This window comes from Hyla sarda, chromosome 7 (assembly GCF_029499605.1).
Source record: "Hyla sarda isolate aHylSar1 chromosome 7, aHylSar1.hap1, whole genome shotgun sequence".
NCBI classification, from domain to species: domain Eukaryota; kingdom Metazoa; phylum Chordata; class Amphibia; order Anura; family Hylidae; genus Hyla; species Hyla sarda.
The window spans coordinates 74,576,754-74,603,234 of record NC_079195.1 but is presented as its reverse complement, the minus strand read 5'-3'; the positions used below and the strand labels follow the sequence as shown (position 1 = coordinate 74,603,234).

General features: G+C 41.4%; 1 protein-coding gene across 2 annotated transcripts in view; it reads left to right on the top strand.

Moving 5' to 3' along the window:
• NT5C2 (5'-nucleotidase, cytosolic II) overlaps positions 1–26,481 on the top strand; it is a 111,300-nt gene that overhangs the window by 46,185 nt on the left and 38,634 nt on the right. For both annotated transcript variants that reach the window (XM_056529660.1, XM_056529661.1), the window contains exons 3-5: positions 5,927–6,000; positions 15,251–15,368; positions 16,511–16,606. In XM_056529660.1, the coding sequence (XP_056385635.1) occupies positions 5,927–6,000; positions 15,251–15,368; positions 16,511–16,606 (288 nt within the window). The remainder of the gene's footprint in view (positions 1–5,926; positions 6,001–15,250; positions 15,369–16,510; positions 16,607–26,481) is intronic.

The window sequence follows — 26,481 nt, the reverse complement described above, 5'->3', positions numbered from 1 at the left end:
CTCATTTGGACCCCAGGTGAGGGCGACTCCAGGTTACTTTTTTAGGATACTGTGTACTGTACAGGACCCTGAAGAAGCTCCTGTCCTCTACATAGATTAGTGTTTCCCAAGCAAGGTGCCCCCAGCTGTTGCAAAACTACAACTCCCAGCATGCCCGGACAGCCAAAGGCTGTCCGGGCATGCTGGGAGTTGTAGTTTTGCAACAGCTGGAGGCACCCTGGTTGTGAAGCACTGACATAGACAGTGATTTACAGCTCCCAGCAGATCTTCAGAACCAATTACTAGGTTTCCATAGAGATCTGGTCTCAACATACAATGGTTTCAACATACAATGGTCGTCCTGGAACCAATTAATATTGTAACTTGAGGGACCACTGTATTATACACTAAACATTTAAACAGGACGAGTGATGGCCCTGCGGCGAGAGGGTACAGACTGAGGAATATGGAAGGAAACAAAAGGCAGAAATTTATTTATACAATGGTCCAGCCAGGTTTTATAAATAGGGGAGGTTACATCAATTTAGATTTTTCTATTTTAATTTCCAGTTACCACCAGTGGCTTCACTGAGTCCCCAGCAGGCATGACAACAGGTAAAGCCGCTTTACAGTGTGAGGACCCCAGCAAACAGCCCCCATTTCTCATAATCCCAGTTACTTGTAAAGTTGGTTATTATTGCCTTAGTTTTAAGAGTCATAAGTCTGTAACGTAAACACTAGAGATGAGCGAACTTACAGTAAATTCCATTCGTCACAAACTTCTCGGCTCGGCAGTTGATGACTTTTCCTGCATAAATTAGTTCAGCTTTCAGGTGCTCCTGTGGGCTGGAAAAGGTGGATACAGTCCTGGGAGACTCTTTCCTAGGACTGTATCCATCTTTTCCAGCCCACCGGAGCACGTGATAGCTGAACTAATTTATGCAGGATAAGACATCAACTGCCGAGCTGAGAAGTTCGTGACGAATCAAATTTACTGTAAGTTCGCCCATCTCTAGTAAACACCCATAAACCTAGCTGATTCCTGGCACCCTTTTCTGATCTTGTCTTTTGCTCTGGTTTTGGGCGAAGCTACACGTCCAGTGCTAAATGTGTCCCGCTGTCACATATTCAGTTAGTCGCTAGGTTGTTTTCTAAGCTGCCGGTGACGGCTGTTACATTGTGGCCACAAATCTGCTTTGTCGCGCGTTGTCAGCAATGTAATATCGACATGTCCGGGAGATTTAGTGTGAGCCGTGTTTCTTTTTGAGGGTTGATTATACCCTTGTGACCCGGACTTTATTATTATGTAGGTGTGAGCGTTCACCGTGATAACAATTTAGGATTCTTATCCACTTCAGGGAATAATTCACACTATTTTGGGGAGTATATCCCCTATATCTTGCTAGTAGGGCTTTCCGTGGTGACCCAGTAGTGATACTCTTTAAGGAAAAAAATATATGTGACCCAAATGGAATTTTGTTTCTGTGTGTGCTTCTCACCGTTTTATTCCTTTAACATATTATAATAAAAGTTTTATGTTTTATTTTCAACACATGTATAACAGAGGTTCTTTCTAACCAATTCGGGTTAAATTGTCGTAAGGACAGACATCTGCTTTGTCATAAGTTGTCAGGAATGTCCAGGAGATTTAGTGTGATCCGTGTTTCTGACAAAAGTAAAAGAAATTGACGTCCATTATTCGGGAACACAAACACGTTCCCTTGAGGTCTTATTATAGGATTTGGAAGATTACAATACAGTGATCCCTCAACTTACAATGGCCTCAACATACAATAGTTTCAACATACAATGGTCTTTTCTGGACCATCGTAAGTTGAAACCAGACTCAACATACAATGTACAGACAGTCCAGATCTGTGAAATGTGTCAACGGCTGGAAGAACCAACCAATCAGAATGGGCATTCGCTGGTAAAACCCCTGTATTACTGAAGTGTATGCACTGACTGGTGTCTCATAGCGCCTCCCTACATTACAGGGAGGTATTACATGTTCTGTACTACTCTTTACCTGTACCAGGTGACTCCATTACTTTTTTTTAGGACATTGCGTGTACTGTACAGGACCCCAGAAGAAGCTCCTGTCCTCTACATAGACCAGTGTTTCCCAAGCAGGGTGCCCCCAGCTGTTGCAAAACTACAACTCCCAGCATGCCCGGACAGCCTTTGGCTGTCCGGGCATGCTGGGAGTTGTAGTTTTGCAACAGCTGGAGGCTCCCTGCTTGGGAAAAACTGACATAGACAGTGATTTACAGCTCCCAGCAGATCTTTCTTACTTTTATATGTAAGGATTTGCTTCATCTGTATTAGTCATCTACTTATTTTTCTCTAATTCTCACTTTTTCCTATTTTACGATGGCATTTTGGTGCATTTAGAACCAATTACCAGGTTCCCATAGAGTTCTGGTCTCAACAAACAATGGTTTCAACATACAATGGTCGTCCTGTAACCAATTAATATTGTAACTTGAGGGGCCACTGTATCTTCTTTGGGTCAGTCCCACAGGATTTAGATGTCACTATTCACTGGACAAATCTCCATAATACTTACTAAAGGGGTGCTGTCACTTTAATTAGATGAGTTGCTCTAATTTCATGGTATACTTGCAGCTTTGAGCTCTAGGGTTATAAATGCAGAATATGTCTCATTACTTTCATAAGGATAGGAGTATCTGAACTCTTCTTCCAAACTGCATGTTTTGTCCATGATCAGCACTATATGTGCTCTGTCAGAGTAGCCATATTTATGGAAAAGAAAAGATCCCCTTTCTTTCAGCGTTACTTTTGGCAAAGCTACATTGACACCTGTACACTTTTCCTGAAAGTGCCATGTCATCCTTGCCCTCCCCCATTAGCAAATGTTTGCGGGATTTGGCTTGGATTAAATTGAAGGGCATTGATGTACTTGCATCATCCGGCACCTATTTACCCTGTGTGCCAAGCATGCTTGTGATATCTGATCCAAATCAATGGCTGCTCTCATGGAAAGACATTGGATTTCCCTGGGTCATCAAAGCCGTTCTCATTCTGTCGCCTCTTTTACCTTGATGAAATACGTATTTTGTATCTTTCCACTTTATCTTTTGAAACAGAAGCCTCTTTTCTGTATTTATCTTATTGAAACCTTTTATAGACACCCTTTATAAAAGTTTTTCTTTTTAATAGTTAGATCCCGTCTGAAATGTTTTGGTAAGATAATTACAGAAATGTATCATTTGGCTCTTTGCTCAATTCTAATTACTTTTAAGATCTTTGTTTACAGTCGGTGAATAAGAACATCCTTAAAGCAAACCTGTACTTTCAAAAGAATTTGATAAACCTGGCTGGTTTTGTAAGATTAACCCTGCGGAGTGGTGACTAGGTGTGTTATATAGCACCCGGGAGTCTCCTCCATAGTGTCAGCTATTTCTCATTCTCTCCATTTAAGAGAGCTGGACACAAACTAGACAGAGTACACACTCTGTTACTTCTCTTTCCTTAGTTCCCTGGCAAATCAGAGACTGGCGCGGTGTTAACGGATAATTTACAGTACCACACTACAGGTGGCATGTAGGGGAAGAAGGTAGTTATTGATGCACTGAATTTTTATAGTGCTATGTGAACAAAAAGGAAAACCGCAACAGCAAGTCAGGAAGTACTTTGCAAATGCAGCCCTGGTCCAAGCAGTGAACTGTTGCTGGTGAGGGTGAGCTACATAAGGGAGAAATGCCCAGAACCTTATGGGTGGTCAAAGATAAGAAGGAAGCCTTAAAGGGGTATTCCAGGCAAAACCTTATATATATATATATATATATATAATCAACTGGCTCTGGAAAGTTAAACAGATTTGTAAATTACTTCTATTAAAAAATCTTAATCCTTCCAATAGTTATTAGCTTCTGAAGTTTTCTGTCTAACTGCTCAATGATGATGTCACATCCCGGGAGCTGTGCATGATGGGAGAATATCCCCATAGGAACTGCACAGCTCCCGGGACGTGAGTCATCAGAGAGCAGTTAGACAGAAAACAACAACTCAACTTCAGAAGCTAATAACTATTGGAACTATTAAACAAATCTGTTTAACTTTCCAGAGCTAGTTGATATATAAAAAAAAATTTTGGCCTGGAATACCCCTTTAATTTTACCTCTCTGGCACAGTATGGATCCTCTGGAGGAGGCATATAAGCTCAGCTTGCATTTACAGAATCCAAGATCTTTCTCTTGCACTTAAAGGGGTACTCCAATGGAAAACATTTTCTTTTAAATCAACTGGTGCCAGAAAGTTAAACAGATTTGTAAATTACTTCTATTAAAAAATCCCAATACTTCCAGTACTTATCAGCTGCTGTATAAGTACTGGAACGATTGGGATTTTTTAATAAAAGTAATTTACAAATCTGTTTAACTTTCTGGCACCAGTTGATTTAAAAGAAAATGTTTTCCAGTGGAGTGCCCCTTTTAAAACTAGCTAAGCTCACCCACACTTCCTGTGTTCTGTATTGGTCTCTCTGATGTTTATGACGAATTCCTCTAACATACAGTGAACAGCAGTTTGCAGGGAAGTGAGACAAGTTTTTTTTTTTTTTTGGAGTAAGGAGACCTTTTTTGGTAAACACATGTAAGGAGGGAAGTTTTTAGGGGTTGTGATCTTTGTCAGCCATTTTGGGAATCATGGAGCTGACCTTGGCAGTCACAGGCAGCATACGAGGGTGTAAATGACTCCATTACTATTACCTTGTGTCTTCTTTCCCTACTTGTATTTGGTGAAGCTTAGAAATGCCCAAAACCTTTTGTAAAAGACAGAAAAGTAGTATGTCAAGCTAATAAAAGAACTGCGTGTATGACAGGTTGTATAGATAAGGTGTCATTCTTATATTGGCTTGTATAGGCAGGTGGCACCATTCTATTCAAGGTCTAAAAAGAAATACATCACGTGTTTTTAGGAAGCCAATGAGATTTTGGTTAATCGTAACCTGTAGACAAACAGTGGAGATATACTTTAAGGACTGTGGCTTTTAGCAGATTTTTGTTAATTTATTTTCAAAAACACAAATAATTTTGTTTTCCTGAAGATGTATTTCCTTACCGGAGATTGATATTGGAGATTGTAGTTACGTAATATTAGACAATAGGATAAAAATATTGAGGCTGGTGTCCCATTTGAATTATGTATAGGTAGTAATGGTGGTCACGTGTGTACAGCAGGCAGTCATGAATGACCATTGGTGGACACCTTTGCTACCCCAACATCATCATTCATTTTTTTCATCCACAAAAATCTTTACTTTAAAGGCTTTTTCCATGCAAAATTTGTGATGTCAATTTGCCGTATGTTTTGGGAAATCTTCTGGTACAAATGTGTGTGTGTGTGTGTGGAACCCAGTCACATGTGGGAGGCCAAAAAAAGGGTCATTGGGGTTCATCTGCTTGTGTAAGTTTTCTCAAAGTACTATGGTTTCCTTAAAAAAAGAAAAAAAAGAAAAGAAAAAGAGATAAATAAATAAAATAAAAAACTCACATATTTTTAGAGAATTTTTTCTTCCAATTTTGCTAAATATATTTTAAAATATTACTGAAATCTTGTAGTACATGTCACAATACAGGTCCCGGAGCATGCCCAGAAAATGTTCCCATTTCTCAGTGAGAAGGGACTGCACCATTCTGTTGTGTTTGGGGCTTGCTCGAAAGCATCTAATTGTTGTGGAAAACAGCTCAGACAAGATGGCCGTCCCCATTAAAATGTACAGTATGTTTCAGTAGAAAAAAAAAAAACCAAGGTGATACATTCCCTTTAGCAAGGTTCTCTCCCTGTGATCTTTATTGTAGGTAAATGTGACCTCTGAAGGAAATAATATCTGGGCTGCCAGTTGCCTCCGCGGGCAGCCTTTAAGGTCATATCTCTGCACCCAATCTTCCCTCATGTGTAATTTTCTTTTCTTGTCCTGCAGGGTCTTTGTGAACAGAAGTCTAGCCATGGAAAAGATCAAGTGCTTTGGATTTGATATGGATTATACACTTGCTGGTGAGCATGGAAAGAATTCTAAGGCCTTACAAAGCTGCTATTTATAACTTTTCCCTTTAGTCCCAGAATATTGTCTCTGCTTCTTAGAATTGTATTTACAGATGATTATTTAGGCCAGCTAAGCCTGGGAAAGGAGTGCACCTCACTAAATTACATGGTTCAGGTTATTTATCCTACTGATTAGGCCCAGTGCAAAGAAAACCCACATCAGAGTACATACAGCCTGACGTACATGGGAACACCAGTAGAAATGACTGTGGAGGCCCACCCCAAAGATGCATGCCAATTTTACATGTTTCACTATTTTAAGCTAAATAAGTGGCGTAAAGAGGATACGTTTATTGGCTAACTGAGAAGATATAGACTGCAAGCTCACAAGACCTCTTGGGTCCCTATAGGTAACTATGCTCGATGAAGGGACATGAGAGGTCTTAAAAGCATATTCAAGCTGCTGTTTCTTGTAGTTCTCCACTGTATTCATTGAAAAAAGTACAGTACTTAGTGGGGATGTCACCTCTATCTACATATACAAACGGATTTTCCAGTCTGAGGCCCCAAGACAACTTTAGACCACTTTTTCTGTTTAAGAACATGCTACGAGAATAGATTTGGGTTCTGTTTGCATGTTTACTATAAACAGTGGGCAGCCATTAATGTTCATCGGGGGGGAATTCATCACGACCTGTGTAGAGGAAAAGTGGATTAGTTTCCCATAGTAAACAAACAGATTGCTTCTTTTATATTTCAGGGGCCTTTTTTGAAAATTAAAGACCTAATTGGTTGCTATGGGCAACTGGTCAACTTTTCCTCTGCACATGTTTTAAAAAATCTCCTCCATAGTGTTTACATTACGGTAAAACACAGTCTGATTGTGGGGGCACCTAGCAGCAAAAAAAAACCTTTGATCATCTTTTTGGCCTTCCATAGTGTGTCCAAACGTGACAGTCACCATTTAAAGGATATTGCTCTCTTGCTCCACATTAGTGCTGATGCATTCTTAGGTCTGTAGAATCCGAGGTGTCTGGTCATGTTGTGTAGAGGAAAGTGCTGCCCTTCAGTGCTAAGTCAAGTCACTCCATATATCACTCCATATATCTATACAGTTCCTCTGCATTTTCCAGAGTGTCAACAAGGACATATTTCTTTGCAGCTAGTGACAGGCTTTGGCCTCTCGCAATGACTGTATTTCAATACTTGTGTATGGGTCCACTTAATCTTGTCAAAGTTCACGCCTCTCTGACATTCAGTACATTAGAGAGATAGTACAGTGGTTGCATTTTCAGCAAGGGTATTGAATGGCAGCTTATGGAAACGAGCTGTCAGTCAGGTTACTTGTAAACAAGGCCGCCTCCATCTCTAGCAACAGCTCAAGCCTTCCCATGACCTTTGATTCTGTGTACAGGTTAGACCCGAACACAGTGTTTTCAAAAATCCTTTAAAGGATAAGTATCCTTCAGATAGGGGATACGTATTTTTTTCATAATACTTATCATTTTAATGCTTTAAGAATTTTTGATAACCAGCATTTTTTATTATGGCTATGCTCCTGTTTTTATTGATATGGCTCATAGTACACAGTAAGGACTGCGTGGAAAAGTTTAGAAGCCCTGCAATATATTTTGGACCATCCAGGACCATCAATGTCCACTTCTGATGGCAGGATATTTTCAGTATTATTTAGTCTCTAGCTTCTTTTGCCAATAGGCATGAGAGGTCTTTTTATTATGACAATCTATTTTTCGGCTTTCTTTTGCTTGCTAAGAACTTCACAAAAATAGCTTGAAATTCAGTACTTTTGAGAAAGGCTGTCCTGACATTTTAAAGTGGTATTCCAGAAACGTGTATTTAAATAAGACTATCACTCCAAGATGTATAACTTACTAATATAGTGTTATCACAAATTATACTGCCTACATCATTCTTTTGGGCAATTTATCCCTGACAGGAAGTTGTGAAGTTTTCATTTTTAATGTGGCTTTTTCACTAGCTCTCCAGCACATCCCGGTTTTCTAAGACAATGTGCCATGTCTCAGGAGGTGTGGCTGCATATCAATTTTTATCTTGAGCCCCTCCCCCTGTGTGATGCCTCCACCTCTGACCAGCCCCTACAGGCTACATCACCATCTCTTTTTTATTAAAATATAAACACATATATCTTTATTGGGACATTTATGGAGAATAAAGTGTGTGTACAGCATGCTGCCTTGTGATTAGTTATGCCACAGGCAGAGGAGCAGATAGGGAATGAGAGCAGCAGATGCTGCTACCTCACTGATTGTGTGACAGTCTGCTGTGAAAGTAGATGTTCTGCAACAGCCCTGGGCAGGGAACAGGGAGTGCTGTAAGAGGAGAATAAACAGGGTTGGAGGACTGTTATGAAGAGTTGAGGGAAGAAATGCATCTTGGGAATTGTAGTACTAAGCAACTGCTCAACCAGTCTGGACTAAGACCTCCAAACAAATGGACAGACGGGAAAACAATGCTAGGTGCTACTGCAGAATTTTTCTTTCCTTAGTTCAGGTTGTGTCTGGCTCTGCTGGTTTCTCCTTTGCTGTCATTTGTGATGTCTAGGATTACCTTTTTTCTCTCTGATCCGGTGTCCTTTTGGAAAGAAACAGCTGCAGTGTTAGTGATAAAAGCGTCTTTGTGGTTTTATCGATTTCCCCCCATTCTTTGAAGGAAGGAAAACAGGCTCTGCCATGCTCTGCCATGCTTTTAGAGCCATTCAGAGGTTAAATCATGCACAATAGAGTGCGGCTCCAGACCTGATATGCTTAAAGGGGTACTCTATTGTAAAACATTTTTGTTTAAATCAACTGGTGCCAGAAAGTTACACAGATTTGTAAATTACTTCTATAAAAAAAAAAGTCTTTAATCTTTCCAGTATTTATCCGCTGCTGTTATGATCCACGGGAAGTTCTTTTCTTTTTGAATTTCTTTTTGAACTGCTCTCTGCTGACACATCTGTCCAAAGTAGGAGCAAATCCCCATAGAAAACCTCTCCTGCTCCGGACAGTTCCTAAAATGGACAGAGGTGTCAGCAGAGAGCACTGTGGTCAGGCAGAAAGGAAATTCAAAAAGAAAATGGATCCTTCCTATGGATCATAAAAGCAGCTGATAAGTACGGGAAGGATTAAGATTTTTTAATAGAAGTATATTACAAATCTGTTTAACTTTCTGACACCAGTTGATTTAAAAAAATAAAAAAAAATGTTTTCCAGGGGAGTACCCCCTTTAAATCTTACTCCCTCTGATTTGCTCTGGCTGTATGCTCATTTTAATGTCAGAACCATATTTCTGGACACAGTTTTTTAATATATAGCTGGAAACCAGTATACACAAATCCCATTGCAGACAGAAACAGTTTAGAAAGAACATATGAAAGATTTCCTTGTAGGGCAAAGAGAGCTCACTGTATGCAGCCACCCTAAAGTGTGCTACCTACCGTGTGCTTATCCTGGAGATTGGTCTAGGGCAGTATTTTCCAACCAGGGTGCCTCCAACTGTTGCAAAACTACAACTCCCAGCATGCCCGGACAGCCTTTGGCTGTCCGGGCATGCTGGGAGTTGTAGTTTTGCAACAGCTGGAGGCACCCTGGTTGGGAAAACACTAGTCTAGGGTCTGAACACTCTGCCTGACATGTCAAAAGTTTTTCTAAATGACAGGGACAATTTAAGTATGGAATAGCTAAATAAACTATTACATATAAAAGATTCTGTAAAATGGGTGATAGATGCAACTGTATATATCTCAGCCTCCATTTAAGGGTAGGGTCACATGTGCCATATTCTGCGGTGTATTTTGCTATTTTCTGCAGCTGATTTTGCGCCCCCATTGAATCCAATAGGTAGAAAAATATAAAGCAGCTAAATACAGCATGTGTGACCCTACCCTAAAGGGAATCTGTCACCTGAAAATACAGTCTATATCTCAATTACATTACACCAGCTAAGAACGTTGATCATTACAAGTAGACATGTAAATGGCTCGAAGTCACTGAATCCCTTTTTGCAAAAGTTGCTGTCATGGAATGGATAAAGAGGAGAGAAGGAGGAAGAAGCAAAAGAAGAAAAAGAAACATGGAAGAAATTTAAATTTAGATATGTTAAACATGATAGCGGGATTATCACTCACTTATTTATATTGCTACTCAAAATGTATCACCAACAGGAAACCTTCCGAACCGGTTATAGTTAATTGTTTGTTTTAGAAATGTTACTGAGAAAGTTCCAGATTGCCACTTAAATACATGCTGTGTATTAGAAAGTTCTTTGTTTCTTATAAGTGGCCATATTTAGGAAACAACTGTATGGATATTAAAGTAATTATACTTATCGCCTATTACATTTGACTCATGTATATAATGATGTAACATGGCTATATATATACATATATATATATATATATATATATATATATATATATATATATATATATAAACAAAGAATAAGTTAGCCAGCACTATTGATTCCAAACTATTATATGGACTTGGCTTACAGGTGCACGCTGCTGGGCTAAATATACAGCAACAGAAGAATACAGCGGCACACTGCTAGCACAAAGATATAGATAAAACATGAAAAGCTATACAGCTATGGTGCAATAAATGGAAATATAAAATTATGAAGTTATGAAATAGTGAGGTACTTAGCTTGCAATTTCATCAAACGGAAAATGGAAAAGGACCTCATTCATCCAGGCGCTGCCGGTTAGGTCATCAGGTGCACAAAATGATGCAATGTATACCTTGGAATATTGTATACATGAAAGTTTATTAAAAAATAATAAACAACATACAGATATCTGTATGTTGTTTATTATTTTTTTATAAACTTTCATGTATACAATATTCCAAGGTATACATTGCATCATTTTGTGCACCTGATGACCTAACCGGCAGCGCCTGGATGAATGAGGTCCTTTTCCATTTTCCGTTTGATGACTACGTCAGGACGTATGTGCCTGTGACCTCCGGCTTGCAGCCCTCCTTTGGACATCAGTGAGTACCCCTATTTAGGGTGATATGCGTTACTTCTATTTACATCTGGTGAGCAGCCACCTATAAGTGCCGTGGGTTTCTCCCTTATTTACACTTGCTGTTTGTGTTTAAGGGTAATACACGAGGCGCCGTTCCCCGGTCTTTTTTCTTTCTATTTATTTTAGCTTGCAATTTGGCAGCCAAATAGCTTGGACCATCCCACCACGATAAGGTGACCTCATTGGGACGGACCCTACACTGTGAATATGCCTCTGTGTGAACAGTTCAGCAGGCATTGCAGGATCTGAAACATCCATGACACCTTATATACATCTGATAGGTGGGTGGGGTGCAAGAGCCAACATGGAGGTAGCCACTCCCCCATATGTGTAATACAAACAAAGAATAAGTTAGTCAGCACTATTGATTCCAAACTATTATATGAACCTGGCTTACAGGTGCACGCTGCTGGGCTAAATATACCGCAACAGAAGAATACAGCGGCACACTGCTAGCACAAAGGTATAGATAAAACATGAGTATATAGATAAAACATGAAAAGCTATACAGCTATGGTGCAATAAATGGAAATATAAAATTATGAAGTTATGAAATATTGAGGTACTTAGCTTGCATTTTGGCGGCCAAATAGCTTGGACCGTCCCACCACGATAAGGTGACCTTATTGGGACAGTATATATATGGCACCTTGATTCCTAATGGCACACTAATATCTTTAAAAAAAAAAATATCATATTAAAGAAAATACAGTCTAATTTACAGGTAGCGTATTATAAAGGAAAAGGAGCTGAGCAGATTGATACATAGATTTATTGAAGAAATACCAGGATAATTTGTCATTTATTCATGAAAATCTCTATTTATTCTAGGCTTAGTAGTCATATGGGCGGTGCCAATCAGTGACTGACAGCTCACTGTGCACACTTATACACAGATGGCTGTGAATCACTAATTAGGACCACCCACATGACTATTAAGCCCTGAAGGAGAAGAGTTTTACATGGATAAATGACAAGTTATCCTGGTATTTTCCCCACAAAATGTTCTATATCAATCTGCTCAGCTCTTCCTGCTCTATAATATAATGCCTGCAGAGTGATATGGACTGTATTTTCCCATTGACAGGTTCCCTTAAAGGGGTACTCCCCTGGAAAACATTATTATTATTATTTTTTTTTATTACCTGGTACCAGAAAGTAGAGATGAGTGAAGTTACAGTGATCGATTCGTCACGAACCTCGCTGCTCGGCGTTTGCTGACTTTAGCCTGCATACATTAGTTCAGCTTTCAGGTGCTCCGGTGGGCTGGAAAAGGTGGTTACAGTCCTAGGAGAGAGTCACCAGAGCACCTGAAAGCTGAACTAATTTATGCAGGCTAAAGTCAGCAAATGCCGAGCAGCGAGGTTCGTGACGAATCGAATCACTGTAACTTCACTCATCTCTACCAGAAAGTTAAACAGATTTGTAAATTACTTCTATTTAAATAAATAAATAAATAAATAAATAAAATCTTAACCTTTCCAGTACTTATCAGCTGCTGTATATTCCAGAGGAAGTTCTTTTCTTTTTGAATTTCCTTTCTGTCTGACCACAGTGCTCTCTGCTGACACCTCTGTCCATTTTAGGAATTGTGTGGAGCAGGATAGGTTTTCTAAGGGGATTTGGACAGTTCCTAAAATGGACAGAGGTGTCAGCAAAGAGCGCTGAGGTCTGGAACATATAGCAGCTGATAAGTACTGGAAGGGTTAAGATTTTTTAATAGAAATAATTTACAAATTTGTTTAACTTTCTGGCACCAGTTGATTTAAATAAAATGTTTTCCAGTGGAGTGGCCCTTTAAACATACATATATATCAGTTGTTCCAGCAAGCTTTCCAGGATGTTTTATGGCAAGCATGACAAAGTGTGCAGCAATATTTTTGCCATCGAAAATACTGAAAACCCCACCGGGAATCGGGGTGAAGTCCATCACTGGCTGGAAGTGTTGTAGAAGGGATCAATGATGGATGCCAGAATGCATAGTTGAAAACAACCTCAATAGTCCTTTTCAGGCAGGCAACAGTGAGGATGATGATGGTTTAGGATAAGGGGAAAAGTGCTGGGACAAGGGGGCTCCTAGGTCTACCTGGGTAAGCTAGTGGCTGCATTTCTGTATGGGCTACTTTGGATTTATGTGCTTTTGCCTGTATCCCCTTATCCTGAATTTGCCCCACTGCCCCCATCATTGTGACTGTAACTTTCTATACTAAACTGTTTCTGTTTTCCCACTTCGAGAACATCCTGTGCTGTGGCAGCGGCTGAAGAATTTGACTCTAGGAAAGCAGGGCCAACTAAAAATAATACACCTCTGTGTTTAATGGATCCCTGCCAGATTTGATATAGCGTTTAACTAGGTTGAATCTGAGTGAGGTATGCACTGTATTTCACAAGAGCCTGTAATGCTATGTGTAACCTCATATCTTGTAGAATGAGTTCACAGGGTTCGCATTTTTCACAAGAGCATATGCATCCGTGTTACACTATGCGTGGCTTTATATCTTGCTGAACAAGTTCACAGGGTTTAGATCCCTTCCCCAGCTATTTATCAAGTGCTCCTAAGGCAAAATTTATTCTCCAAGATGTCAGCTGTTTACCCTAGAGTAGTGTTTCCCAACCAGGGTGCCTCCAGCTGTTGCAAAACTACAACTCCCAGCATGCCCGGACAGCCAACGGCTGTCCGGGCATGCTGGGAGTTGTAGTTTTGGAACAGCTGGGGGCACCCTGTTTGGGAAACTCTTCCCCGGAGTGTCAGGATAGAGTATGTTGGCCTTTTGTCCGCTGTATTGTCTCATCCAGAAGACTGAACACTTAAAGGGGTACTCCAGTGGAAAACATTTAATTTTTTTAAATTTTTTTTTAAATCAACTGGTGCCAGAAAGTTAAACAGATTTGTAAATTACTTCTATAAAAAAAAAATCTTTACCCCTCCAGTACTTTTTAGCAGCTGTATGCTATAGAGGAAATTCTTTTCTTTTTTAATTTCTTTTTTGTCTTGTCCACAGTGCTCTCTGCTGACACCTGATGCCCGTATCAGGAACGGTCCAGAGCAGGAGAAAATCCCCATAGCAAACCTATGCTGCTCTGGACAGTTCCTGACACGGACAGAGGTGTCATCAGAGAGCACTGTGGACAAGACAAAAAAGAAATTCAAAAAGAAAAGAATTTGCTCTGTAGCATACAGCTGCTAAGAAGTACTGGAAGGATTAAGATTTTGAAATAGAAGTCATTTACAAATCTGTTTAACTTTCTGGCACCAATTCATTTAAAAAAAAAAAAATGTTTTCCACTGGAGTACCCCTTTTATTAAGAGGAAACTACACTTGGGCAACACGTTGTTGACCGAAGTAATAAACTCTCTCTTTCCTCAAATCCATTCTGCGAACCGGTTTTAGATATCAGAAAATTATATATTGTGTTCGAGTGGTATAAACTTTGCAGGTTTGACTATAGTACACCCAAAGATATCTTTGCTGGAGTCTATAGTGCTGTATACTAAATAATACTTTAGTGATCACTGCGCCCTAGGGTCAGGAAACAAGCTATAGTCACAAGGTGGCATGTTAAAGGGGTACTCCGCTGGAAAACTTTTTTTTAAATGACCTGGTGCCAGAAAGTGAGACAAATTTGTAAATTACTTCTATTTAAAAATCTCAATCCTTTCAGTACTTATAGGCAGCTGTATGCTACAGAGGACATTCTTTTCTTTTTGAATTGATTTTTTGTCTTATCCACAGTGCTCTCTGCTGACACCTCTGTCCATGTCAGGAACTTAGGTTTGCTTAGGTTTCTCCTGCTCTGGACAGTTCCTGATACGGGCATCAGGTGTCAGCAGAGAGCACTGTGGACAAGACAAAAAAGAAATTCAAAAAGAAAAGAATGTCCTCTGTAGCATACAGCTGCTAATAAGTAATGGAAGAGTAAAAAAAAATGTTTTAATAGAAGTAATTCACAAATCTGTTTAACTTTCTGGCACCAGTTGAAAAAAAAAAAAAAAAAAAAAAATGTTTTCCACCGGAGTACATCTTTAAAGGTTCGGCTTGATGTCGACTTCAGTCATTCAGAACATTTTTATCCTATTTAGATTTTTTATTTCCCTCTACACAGTCTCCTACATTATACATCATATGCTGGGTGGTTTGGTTGAGTGAATGAGACTACTATTGGGTTCACCAGTACACTATAGCTGATGTACATATTTTTATGTTTTCACAGTATACAAGTCTCCAGAGTATGAATCTCTTGGCTTTGACCTCACTGTTGAAAGACTGGTGTCTATTGGCTATCCTCAGGAGCTTCTAAGTTTTGTCTATGACCCAACATTTCCTACCCGGTAAGTTATTATTGAAAGCCTATCTGTCTCTTAGGTCTCCATAGTAAAAGTTTGTAAAGTGGTTTTCCAGGATTAAAAAAACAAAGTCTGATTTCTTTCAGAAATAGGACCACCTCCATCCCTGGGCAACCCCCCCCCCCCCCCTAAGTCAATACCTTCTCTGTAGTCATTTATATATTTTCTCTCCATCTGACCCAGATCTTCTTCCAGCAACTACTCATCTGCTGCTATCCTCAGTATTGTTCCTGGTTCACATTTATTGTCCCTCCTGTAATTCACAAGTTGCCTTTACTACTGCCTTAGTTTCTGCTATGGCACTTGCTGTGCACCCTTATATTATGCTTATTAAAGGGGTACTCCGGTGAAAAACTATTGTTATTAAAATCAACTGGTGCCAGAACGTTAAACAGTTTTGTAAATCAATCACTTCTATTTAAAAAGCTGCTGTATGCTCCACATGAAGTTCTTTTCTTTTTAAATTCCCTTTCTGTCTGACCACAAGTGCTCTCTGCTGACACCTCTGTCTGTCTAAGGAACTGTCAAAAGCAGGAGTAAATCCCCATAGCAAACCTCTCCTGCTCTTGACAGTTCCTGAGACAGACAGAGGTGTCAGCAGAGAGCACTGTGGTGAGACGAAAAAAAAAAAAAAAACTTCCTGTTGAGCATACAGCAGCTGATAAGTACTGGAAGGGTTAAGATTTTTAAATAGAAGTAATTTACAAATCTGTTCAACTTTCTGGCAACAGTTGATTTAAAAGAAAATGTTTTCCAGTGGAGTACCCCTTTAACTACTGCCTTAGTTTCTGCTATTGCACTTACTGTGCACCCTTGTATTATGCCTATTAAGATCCGTGGTTCCCACGTGTATTGTGCCAACTAATCCCAGCTCTCCATGCTATCTAGGTACCTGCAAGCAGTTCATATGCCATGTGGTCTGTGTCTCTCCATTTCTCACTCCCTCTTTTACTACCTCTTTCCCCCCCCCCCCCCATATTTTCTTTTATATATATATATATTGTGTACTTGTGCATATAAAAAGAGATCAGTAGCCGATTGGTGCCATGTCTGCTCTTGTAGCTTAGTTTTACATTATGTGAATACATTTGCCAGCTAATCATATATAAAATGTCATCTCTCCACAGGGGTTTGGTGTTTGATACAACGCATGGAAGTCTTTTGAAAGTGGATGCCTATGGCAATATACTTGTTTGTGCTCATGGCTTCAACTTTATGAGAGGGTAAGTTAACCTGTGTCCGATATTTTGCCACATCATTCTATCATATGCAAATGTCCTATTTCTTTATTATAGATTATATATTGCTCTGAAATACTTTGAATAATTGTGTTGAGTGCTCAGAGGAAAGGTTGATGTGGGTCAACCCAGTAGGCAAGGGTGTCTGCTCGGGTCAGTTGCCATTATTATATTGTTTTCTTGATTCAGATGCATGTCAGATGATGGAAAATGGGGAAGATGGGAAAATGGTTTTCCCATCATTTAGAGTTACACCCTAATCTGTCTGACCTCCAGCGATCAGATAATGATGCCCTATCTTGGGGGTAGGGCAGTGTTTCCCAACCAGGGTGCCTCCCAGGTGTCGCAAAACTACAACTCCCAGCATGCCCGGACAGCCTTTGGCTGTCCGGGCATGCTGGGAGTTGTAGTTTTGCAACATCTGGAGGCAACTTGGTTGGGAAATACTGGGGTAGGGGATAACATTTTACTAGATTGGAAAATCCCTTAAAAGGGGTACTCCGGTGGAAAACTTATTTTTATCTTTTTTTTAAATCAACTGATATCAAAAAGTTAAACAGATTTGTAAATGACTTCTATTAAAAAAAAAATCTTAATCCTTCCAGTACTTATTAGAGGCTGTATACTACAGAGGAAATTCTTTTCTTTTTGGATTTCTTTTCTGTCACAACCACAGTGCTCTCTGCTGACACCTCTGTCCATGTCAGGAACTGTCCAGAGCAGGAGAAAATCCCCATAGCAAACATATGCTGCTCTGGACAGTTCCTGACTTAGACAGAGGTGTCTGCAGAGAGCACTGTGGTTGTGACAGAAAAGAAATCAAAAAAAGAAAAGAATTTCCTCTGTAGTATACAGCCGCTAATAAGTACTGGAAGGATTAAGAATTTTTAATACGAGTAATTTACAAATCTTTTTAACTTTCTGGCACCAGTTGATAAAAAAAAAAAAAATATTAAGTTTTCCACCGGAGTACCCCTTTAAGGGATTTCCACCGGAGTACCCCTTTAAAGTGCTTTCACGGGGAGCGGGCTCTTAACAATGCTGATTCACCAAGAGCAAAATGATTGATTTCTTCACGTTGCATCACTGAACTGTCTTATTAAGAAGGTGAAAACTGCGGTATAGGGGTTTGTATATTGGGCACTCAGCATTCTTGGCTTAACACTTTAGGTGTGTTTGAGTGCTGTGGAATATGGGGTTACAGAATAGGATAACAACCCCTTTCCGTGTACTATACTCATGACCCTTACAGAGGGCTGTTACATTCATTCTGCACTGCAGCAACTGCTGTGGATATCAGAGTATCAAAACTCGAGAGCTGCGAGGCAGCTTCACTCAAAAAAGAAATTGTCAAAGGAAGACAACAAGTTTTTTATAATGTGTCAATACTTGTACAATACAAATACAAAGTACTTTCATTGCCCGCCCGTTCTTAAGTTTGGGTGTGGGGAGACTCGTTCCATGGGCAGTACAGCTGCCAAGGTAACCGTGTGATGCCCAGTAAGTTTCATGCAAGATTCCTATTAATTAGAATAGCATGGAACTCGCTGATCATGAAGTGTCCCTTTTCTGGGATCAATCCCCCATGATCAGCTGTAATCTGCGGGGAAACTTGGTAATAAATTGTTCAGTTTTCCTGCAGCGCCTCCACATGGTAAGTGCACATTCACATGAATGGATTGTCTATGTAAAGCAGGGCAGGACGGGCACTCCAGAGCGGGAGAGGACGTTCTTTTTAGAGACTCTTAATCTTTGGACAAAAGATGAATTATCCTAAACCAGTGTTTCCCAAACGGGGAGTCTCCAGCTGTGGCAAACCTACAACTACTAGAAAGCCCGGACATTCATTGACTGTCCGGGCATGCTGAAAGTTGTAGTTTTGTAACAGCTGCAGGCAACCTGTTTGGGAAACACTTTCCTAAACAAGGATCCCTCTCTATAAACCCAGAACTCCCTAATAGGACACTTCCTTTTTAAGTTCATCTGTCTTGTGGAAGGTGCTCATACACCATGAGAAAATGAAATACATTTAAAGGTGATCTGCAGCGTTAGGCACTTATCCCCTATCCGCAGGCTCCTATCCTCTATCCGCAGGCTCTTCCTGTGCAGGAGGCGTGTCGGCCGCAGCATGATGCCACGGTTGACACACCCCCTCCATGTATCTCTATTGGAGAGGAAGAGATACAGCATTTGTGCATCCCCGCCTCTCCCATAGAGCTGTATGGAGGGGGCGTTTCAACAACACGCCGCACATTAGCCGTGCATAGCCAAGGTGAGGTGAGATTTTGAAGCCCAGAGCCAGAGCCTGAGGTTGCACGTCTACATGAGATCATTAAGTCATGCCCTCTTATCTCCCCCTCCCGCAGGATGGAGGACGCAGCTCTGCATTACACAAGAAGACACAGCAGGGGGAGAGAGAGGACGTACACAGCTCCCTCCCCTCCCCCTGCTCTGTCTCCAGAGGACCTAACTTACCACGGGGAGGTTGCAAGTTTGCACGGGGAAAACACAGAGCAGGTGGAGGGGAGAGAGGACATATGGGCACAGCTCCTCACCTCCCCCTGCTCTGTCTTGGGAGGACATAAGTTTGCACGGGGAAAACACAGAGCAGGGGGAGGGGAGAGAGGACATACGGGCACAGCTCCTCACCTCCCCTGCTCTGTCTTGGGTGGACCTAAGTTTGCACGGGAAGGTCGCAAGTTTGCACGGTCAAAATAAGCCACAGAAGGGCAGAGAGGACGTACGTGCACAGCTCCTCACCTCCCTAATGACTGCTATGTGTGAAGGAGGACATACTGCACTGCACGGGCTGGAGATAAGCAGAGCTGCATCCTCTGGGAGGGGGAGATGAGGGGGCGTGGCTTAATTATCTCCTGCAGACTTGCGACCAAGGGAGCGGTCCGACTTTTGCATGGGTTTGAAACCTCACACCGGATCCCTGTACAGGAGATCGAAGTGGATCACAACGGTCAGAGCATCCCCCACCCCCCCGCGCGTTCGGACACTTATCCCTATCCTGGGGATAGGGGATAAGTGTCTAGCACTGCAGTACTCCTTTAACACCCATGTCACACATTGCTCTAGCCTGATATCCAGGGAGAATGACACCATTGATGATTATCATTCCCAGAACAATGATGGTTATTTTAGGAAAATCAAATGCTACTTTCTTTTTTTACTATCTGCTGTGCTCACCAGCCTATGAGTCTTCATGTCTGCACTCTGTCTCTTCTTAAGACTAAATCTGCAGGCAATACTTTGTGATAGTCATGACTTCACATGAATTGTATGCGTCTGATCACTCGGCACCCACTTGATCTGCAGATACATTACTCCTTTTATATATATATATATATATATATATATATATGCAGGCTGAAGTGTATGGTTGTGATAATAGTATATAAACCCCAGTGACAGCCTGGATTCATACAGTGGATATAAAAAGTCTACTCAGTCCTGTTAAAATGCCAGATTCTTGTGATCTTAAAGAAAGAGACAAAGATAAATCATGACAGAACTTTTTCTACCTTTTAATGTGACCTATACCAAGAACAATTCAATTGCAAAACAAATTGAAATCTTTGAGGGGGAAAGAAAGAAATGAACACCCTATAACCTGGTTTCATATGTGTGCACACCTTTAACTTTTATACTTTGTTAAAGCACCTTTTATTACCCCAATCAGTCTTTTCGGGTAGGAGTCTATTGGCATGGCATATCTCTGTGCCTTCAGTAGCAGCAGCACCTGGTATTGCAGCTCATCCCATTCACATTGACTATCAAATGTATGGCAGTGCATCTGTTAAGCCATGAGGAGGCTGAAGATTGAACCACACCCAAATGCATTGGTTAATGGAAAACTTCTTTTTTTTTTTTAAATCAACTGGTGCCAGACAGTTAAACAAATTAGTAAAATACTTCTATTACAAAATCTAAATCCTTCCAGTACTTATTAGCTGCTGAATACTACAGAGGAAATTCTTTTCTTTTTGGAACACAGTGCTCTCTGCTGACATCACGAGCACAGTGCTCTCTGCTGACATCTCTGTCCATTTTAGGAACTGTCAAGAGCAGCATATGTTTGCTATGGGGATTTTCTCCTACTCTGCACAGTTCTTAAATTGGACAGAGGTGTCAGCAGAGAGCACTGTGCTCTTGATGTCAGCAGAGAGCTCTGTGTTCCAAAAAGAAAAGAATTTCCTCTGTATTATTCAGCAGCTTTTTAATAGAAGTAATTTACAAATCTCCAATATTGATAGAATATGGAAAATCAATCGTCACTCACCGGTCTTCTTCAGCAATAAGTTTCTTTAATGCAAAATACTCACATACAAAATGATAGAAAGGGAGAAAGAGATCAACTGGGGGGGGTATTAAACTCCGGCGACAGAATCTGTTTCACTCGTTAGACGAGCTTCATCTGGCCAAATGAAGGTCGTCTAACGAGTGAAACAGATTCTGTCGCCGGAGGTTAATACCCCCCCCAGTTGATCTCTTTCTCCCTTTCTGTCATTTTGTATGTGAGTATTTTGCATTAAAGAAACTTATTGCTGAAGAAGACCGGTGAGTGCCGATTGATTTTCCATATTCTATCCATATTGGATTACTGTACTCCTGCATATCAGTAAGAGCACCTCTACCTTCTCAATAGACTGTTTTCCCGAACCGCATATCCCGCTCCACCATATCCAGTTGGTCAGTAGTTGCAGTGCCGGACATATTCTCCATTTTCATTTAAAAATCTGTTAAACTTTCTGGCTCCAGTTGATTTAAAAAAAAATTATAATAAAGTTGTCCACCAGAGTACCCCTTTATAAAAGAAAAAAAAATCTTAGCTGCACAACTTTTCCAATAATCTTTACCTGCACAATTGTGCAGCCATTGGCCATAGTTTCTTCTTCATAATGCATCATTGATATGGGAATGCCCCCTTACTCTATGTTCAGATGGTGGAATGTCTGCACGGAAAATTTCTGTGCGGAGAGTGAGCAGAAGATGCCGGCGCTAGGATTGTTTGGAAATGTGCCGTCTCATACGGACTCCAGAGAAAGCATAGACATGTCTATTCTTTCTGCAGACCTCACAATCGGTATTTCCATGGCAGAAACATTTGCAGCGGAAATTCCACCGTATGCACAGTGCAGCAGAATCCTATTGAAATCATTGACACTCCATTGTGTGAACATAGCCTTATAGATCCCAGGCTTCACAGGACACCTATAAGAGCCGCATTAAAGGGGTTCCCGGCAAAAACATTTTATCCCCTATCTGAAAGATAGGGGATAAGATGCCTGATCGCGGGGGGGCCCGCCGCTGGGACCACCCTGTGATCTCCCTGCAGCACCCGCATTCTATGCGGGAGCTGCATCTCTAGTTTTGGAAACCTCCAGGTTTCCGGGACTGGGGACGTGACGTCACACCACGCCCTCTCCATTCATGTCTATGGGAGGGGACGTGACGGACACCCCTCCCATAGACATGAATGGAGGGGGCGTGGCGTGACGTCACGTCCCCTGTCCTGGAAACCTGGAGGTTTCCAAAACTGGAGACGCAGCTCCCGCATAGAATGCAGGTGCTGCAGGAAGATCGCGGGGGTCCCAGCGGCAGCCCCCCCCCCCCCCCCCCCCCCGTGATCAAAAATCTGTTTTTTCCTGGAATACCCCTTTAATTATCACAGGTCTATCTCCTAGGAGAGTTATGCATGTATTTAGCATTTTTGTATGCACTCTTTTGTCCACCTAACACGTAGCATATATCACTTTTATATGTCAGTCTGCTTCATACATTGTGCTGTTGGCATACAGTCTCGGGTAGATAACCAAACATGTTATTGATTTTTTCTTTATCACCGTGGCTGACCTTTATTCTTCATATCAATTCATTGATTAGGTTTCTCTATTAATGCCTTCCCCAGCATCTAACCCTTTTGTTTTTCCAAGCAAACAATCTTCGTTGGCGAGGAGATTGCGCACAGCCTTATCAGGGCTCTTTATTGTAGGATTGGCCGTTGTGTGGAAGGTGATGTATGTCTGATGACAAGAATATAAGATGTGATTTCCATAGAAACTGTCATCCAGATATTCACAGTGTTGTGTGTTTACTGCTTGTAGAAGTTTCCCCTTAGTATGTGCATTGCAGCCATAGACATATGTAGTCACATAGTGATAAAAGTTACATTTCACTCACTGGAAAGGTCGTGTACAAAGGGTCAGTAATGTCAACACAAACCAACAGATGTTCCCTTTGACGTGACTGTCACACTCCGTGTCGGAGCCTTTGTTTGCAGACAGTGCACTGTGTTCTCTTCCTGCTGTGCCTATTGTTTGCTTTCTGCATATGACCATAGATCGGGCTGCGTCAGCATCACAGCCTGGCATATGTTTTTACATTATACTCTTATTACTAAGCAGTTTTGCTCTACGGTGCGTGAGATGAAAGACAGGTTATCGGTCTTTCTATCATCATATCCGTTTTCACTCTGTAGGTTAGTGTTTCCCAACCAGAGAGCCTCCAGGTGTTGCAAAACTACAACTCCCAGCATGCCCGGACAGCCTTTGGCTGTCCGGGCATGCTGGGAGTTGTAGTTTTGCAACAGCTGGAGGCAGCCTGCTTGGGAAACACTGCAGTAGGTATTCTGAGCAGACAGACCGTGCATTGTAGTTTTGCAACAGCTGTAGGCACCCTGCTTGGGAAACACTGCAGTAGGTATTCTGAGCAGACAGACCGTGCATTGTAGTTTTGCAACAGCTGGAGGCACCCTGCTTGGGAAACACTGCGGTAGGTATTCTGAGCAGACAGACCGTGCATTGTAGTTTTGCAACAGCTGGAGGCACCCTGCTTGGGAAACACTGCAGTAGGTATTCTGAGCAGACAGACCGTGCATTGTAGTTTTGCAACAGCTGGAGGCACCCTGCTTGGGAAACACTGCAGTAGGTATTCTGAGCAGACAGACCGTGCATTGTAGTTTTGCAACAGCTGGAGGCACCCTGCTTGGGAAACACTGCAGTAGGTATTCTGAGCAGACAGACCGTGCATTGTAGTTTTGCAACAGCTGGAGGCACCCTGCTTGGGAAACACTGCAGTAGGTATTCTGAGCAGACAGACTGTGCATTGTAGTTTTGCAACAGCTGAAGGCACCCTTCTTGGGAAACACTGCAGTAGGTATTCTGAGCAGACAGACCGTGCATTGTAGTTTTGCAACAGCTGGAGGCACCCTGCTTGGGAAACACTGCAGTAGGTATTCTGAGCAGACAGACCGTGCATTGTAGTTTTGCAACAGCTGGAGGCACCCTGCTTGGGAAACACTGCAGTAGGTATTCTGAGCAGACAGACCGTGCATTGTAGTTTTGCAACAGCTGGAGGCACCCTGCTTGGGAAACACTGCAGTAGGTATTCTGAGCAGACAGACTGTGCATTGTAGTTTTGCAACAGCTGAAGGCACCCTGCTTGGGAAACACTGCAGTAGGTATTCTGAGCAGACAGACCGTGCATTGTAGTTTTGCAACAGCTGGAGGCACCCTGCTTGGGAAACACTGCAGTAGGTATTCTGAGCAGACAGACCGTGCATTGTAGTTTTGCAACAGCTGGAGGCACCCTTCTTGGGAAACACTGCAGTAGGTATTCTGAGCAGACAGACCGTGCATTGTAGTATTGCAACAGCTGGAGACACCCTGCTTGGGAAACACTGCAGTAGGTATTCTGAGCAGACAGACCGTGCATTGTAGTTTTGCAACAGCTGTAGGCACCCTGCTTGGGAAACACTGCAGTAGGTATTCTGAGCAGACAGACCGTGCATTGTAGTTTTGCAACAGCTGGAGGCACCCTGCTTGGGAAACACTGCAGTAGGTATTCTGAGCAGACAGACCGTGCATTGTAGTTTTGCAACAGCTGGAGGCACCCTGCTTGGGAAACACTGCAGTAGGTATTCTGAGGAGACAGACCGTGCAGCGGCCACATAGGAAGCACAATGCTGAATTGTTAAATTACCTTGGGAAATCTATGGCTGTTATTTTGTAATCATTCTCTATTACCAGCCTGGGTTTTGTAACAGGGAGCGGTGCCAGGCGCTCAACTTTGGCGCAGGACCCAGGCTTGAAAGTCAATAATTATTTTCCATGTTTTTAGTTATTTAACTAAAAGAAAGTCAACACACAGTTTCATCATCATCATCATCATCCTCATCCAGCAAGTCTGGGAACTGGCAGAGAGATCACAGACATGTGTAATTTTAGATCTGGAGTTAAAAAGGTTCCTAACCTATATTTATTTTTAGATAAATCTAGGGAGATAGGGAACGGCAAGATTTGTGTGAAAGCCTTTTATGTGTATCCGTATAGAAATGTAAAAAGTACGTATGGCAGGTGTTTGATCCCTGTGGCAGACCCATAGTAAGTGAATAGAGCACTGCCACTTACTTTAATGGGAAGAGTTTGAAGTAGTCAGACCCCACACATCAGATGTTAAAAACATTTAAAGGTATTCTGACTCTTGCAATAGCCTGATGCTACCTGTTTTGTAGAAATCTCATCTCTAATATTTTTACAATGGAAATCCCTCTATTAAAAAAGGATCCACCGCTCACAACAGGTGATGGGGACGGCATCTCCTCACAGTCCGAGCACATTGACCTCTGCACTTGTCACAGAGCATGCCCACAATACTGCCTTATAGAAGTTGATGGCACTGATTTGAACCCTACCTGCTTTTGTCAGATTTTTTACAGAAGCCACATATCTTAGACATATCTTTGGAATGATGTAAAGAAAATCTCCTTCAAAAGGACAGGAGCCAGCTCCCTGGTGCCATTTATTGTGGGTAGCATCCCTGTAGGTCAGTGCTCTTCCCTTTTTTTAAAGGGTTTTGAAGGGGTACTCCCGTGGAAAACTGTTTTTTTTTTATTTATTTTTTTTATTAAATCAACTGGTGCCAGAAAGTTAAACAGATTAGTAAATTACTTCTATTAAAAAATCTTAATTCTTCCAATACATTTTATGGGCTGTATACTACAGAAGAAATGCTTTTCTTTTTGGATTTCTCTGATGTCATGACCACAGTGCTCTTTGCTGACCTCTGTTGTCCATTTTAGGAACTGTCCAGAGCAGCATATGTTTGCTATGAGGATTTTCTCCTGCTCTGGACAGTTCCAAAAATGGACAGCAGAGGTCAGCAGAGAGCACTGTGGTCGTGACATCAGAGAAATTAAAAAAGTAAAGCATTTCTTCTGTAGTATACAGCCCATAAAAAGTACTGGAAGGATTAAGATTTTTTAATAGAAGTAATATACAAATCTGTTTAAGTTTCTGGCACCAGTTCATTTATCATTTAAAAAAAAAACAGTTTTCCACGGGAATACCCCTTTAACCACAAACACTCCTCCCCTATTTGCAGGATAAGGGTCTGATTAGTGTGGGCCAACCTCAAGACCTCCTTTCTTTTGATCGAATGATGATCAGACCCCCACCAATGATCAGACCCCCACCAATGATCAGACCCCCACCAATTTTATGTGAGTGAGAGGGGGTAATATGTCTACTTTTGGAGAAGGTGCTGATGTGATTTATAATCCCTAGTCTTGTTTTAAGGCTCTTTAAGAGGTCCATTATGGACTTACAGGGAAGCTACCTTTAAAAGGGGGCTATAAAGATGTTTCTTTCTTTTTTTTTTCTCTGTCTGGAGGAAAGCTACTTGGCACAATTTTTACCAGGGAGCATTGTTTGACCTAAAAGACTCAATACGCCAACTTGGATGTCTCCTCAAGGAAAAACACTACCCCTCAGACTCTGGACTGATTCCATAATATGTAGAAAAAAAGAAAAAGTAAATAGGCAACCAGGGAAAAAAAACAAATTAAACATTCT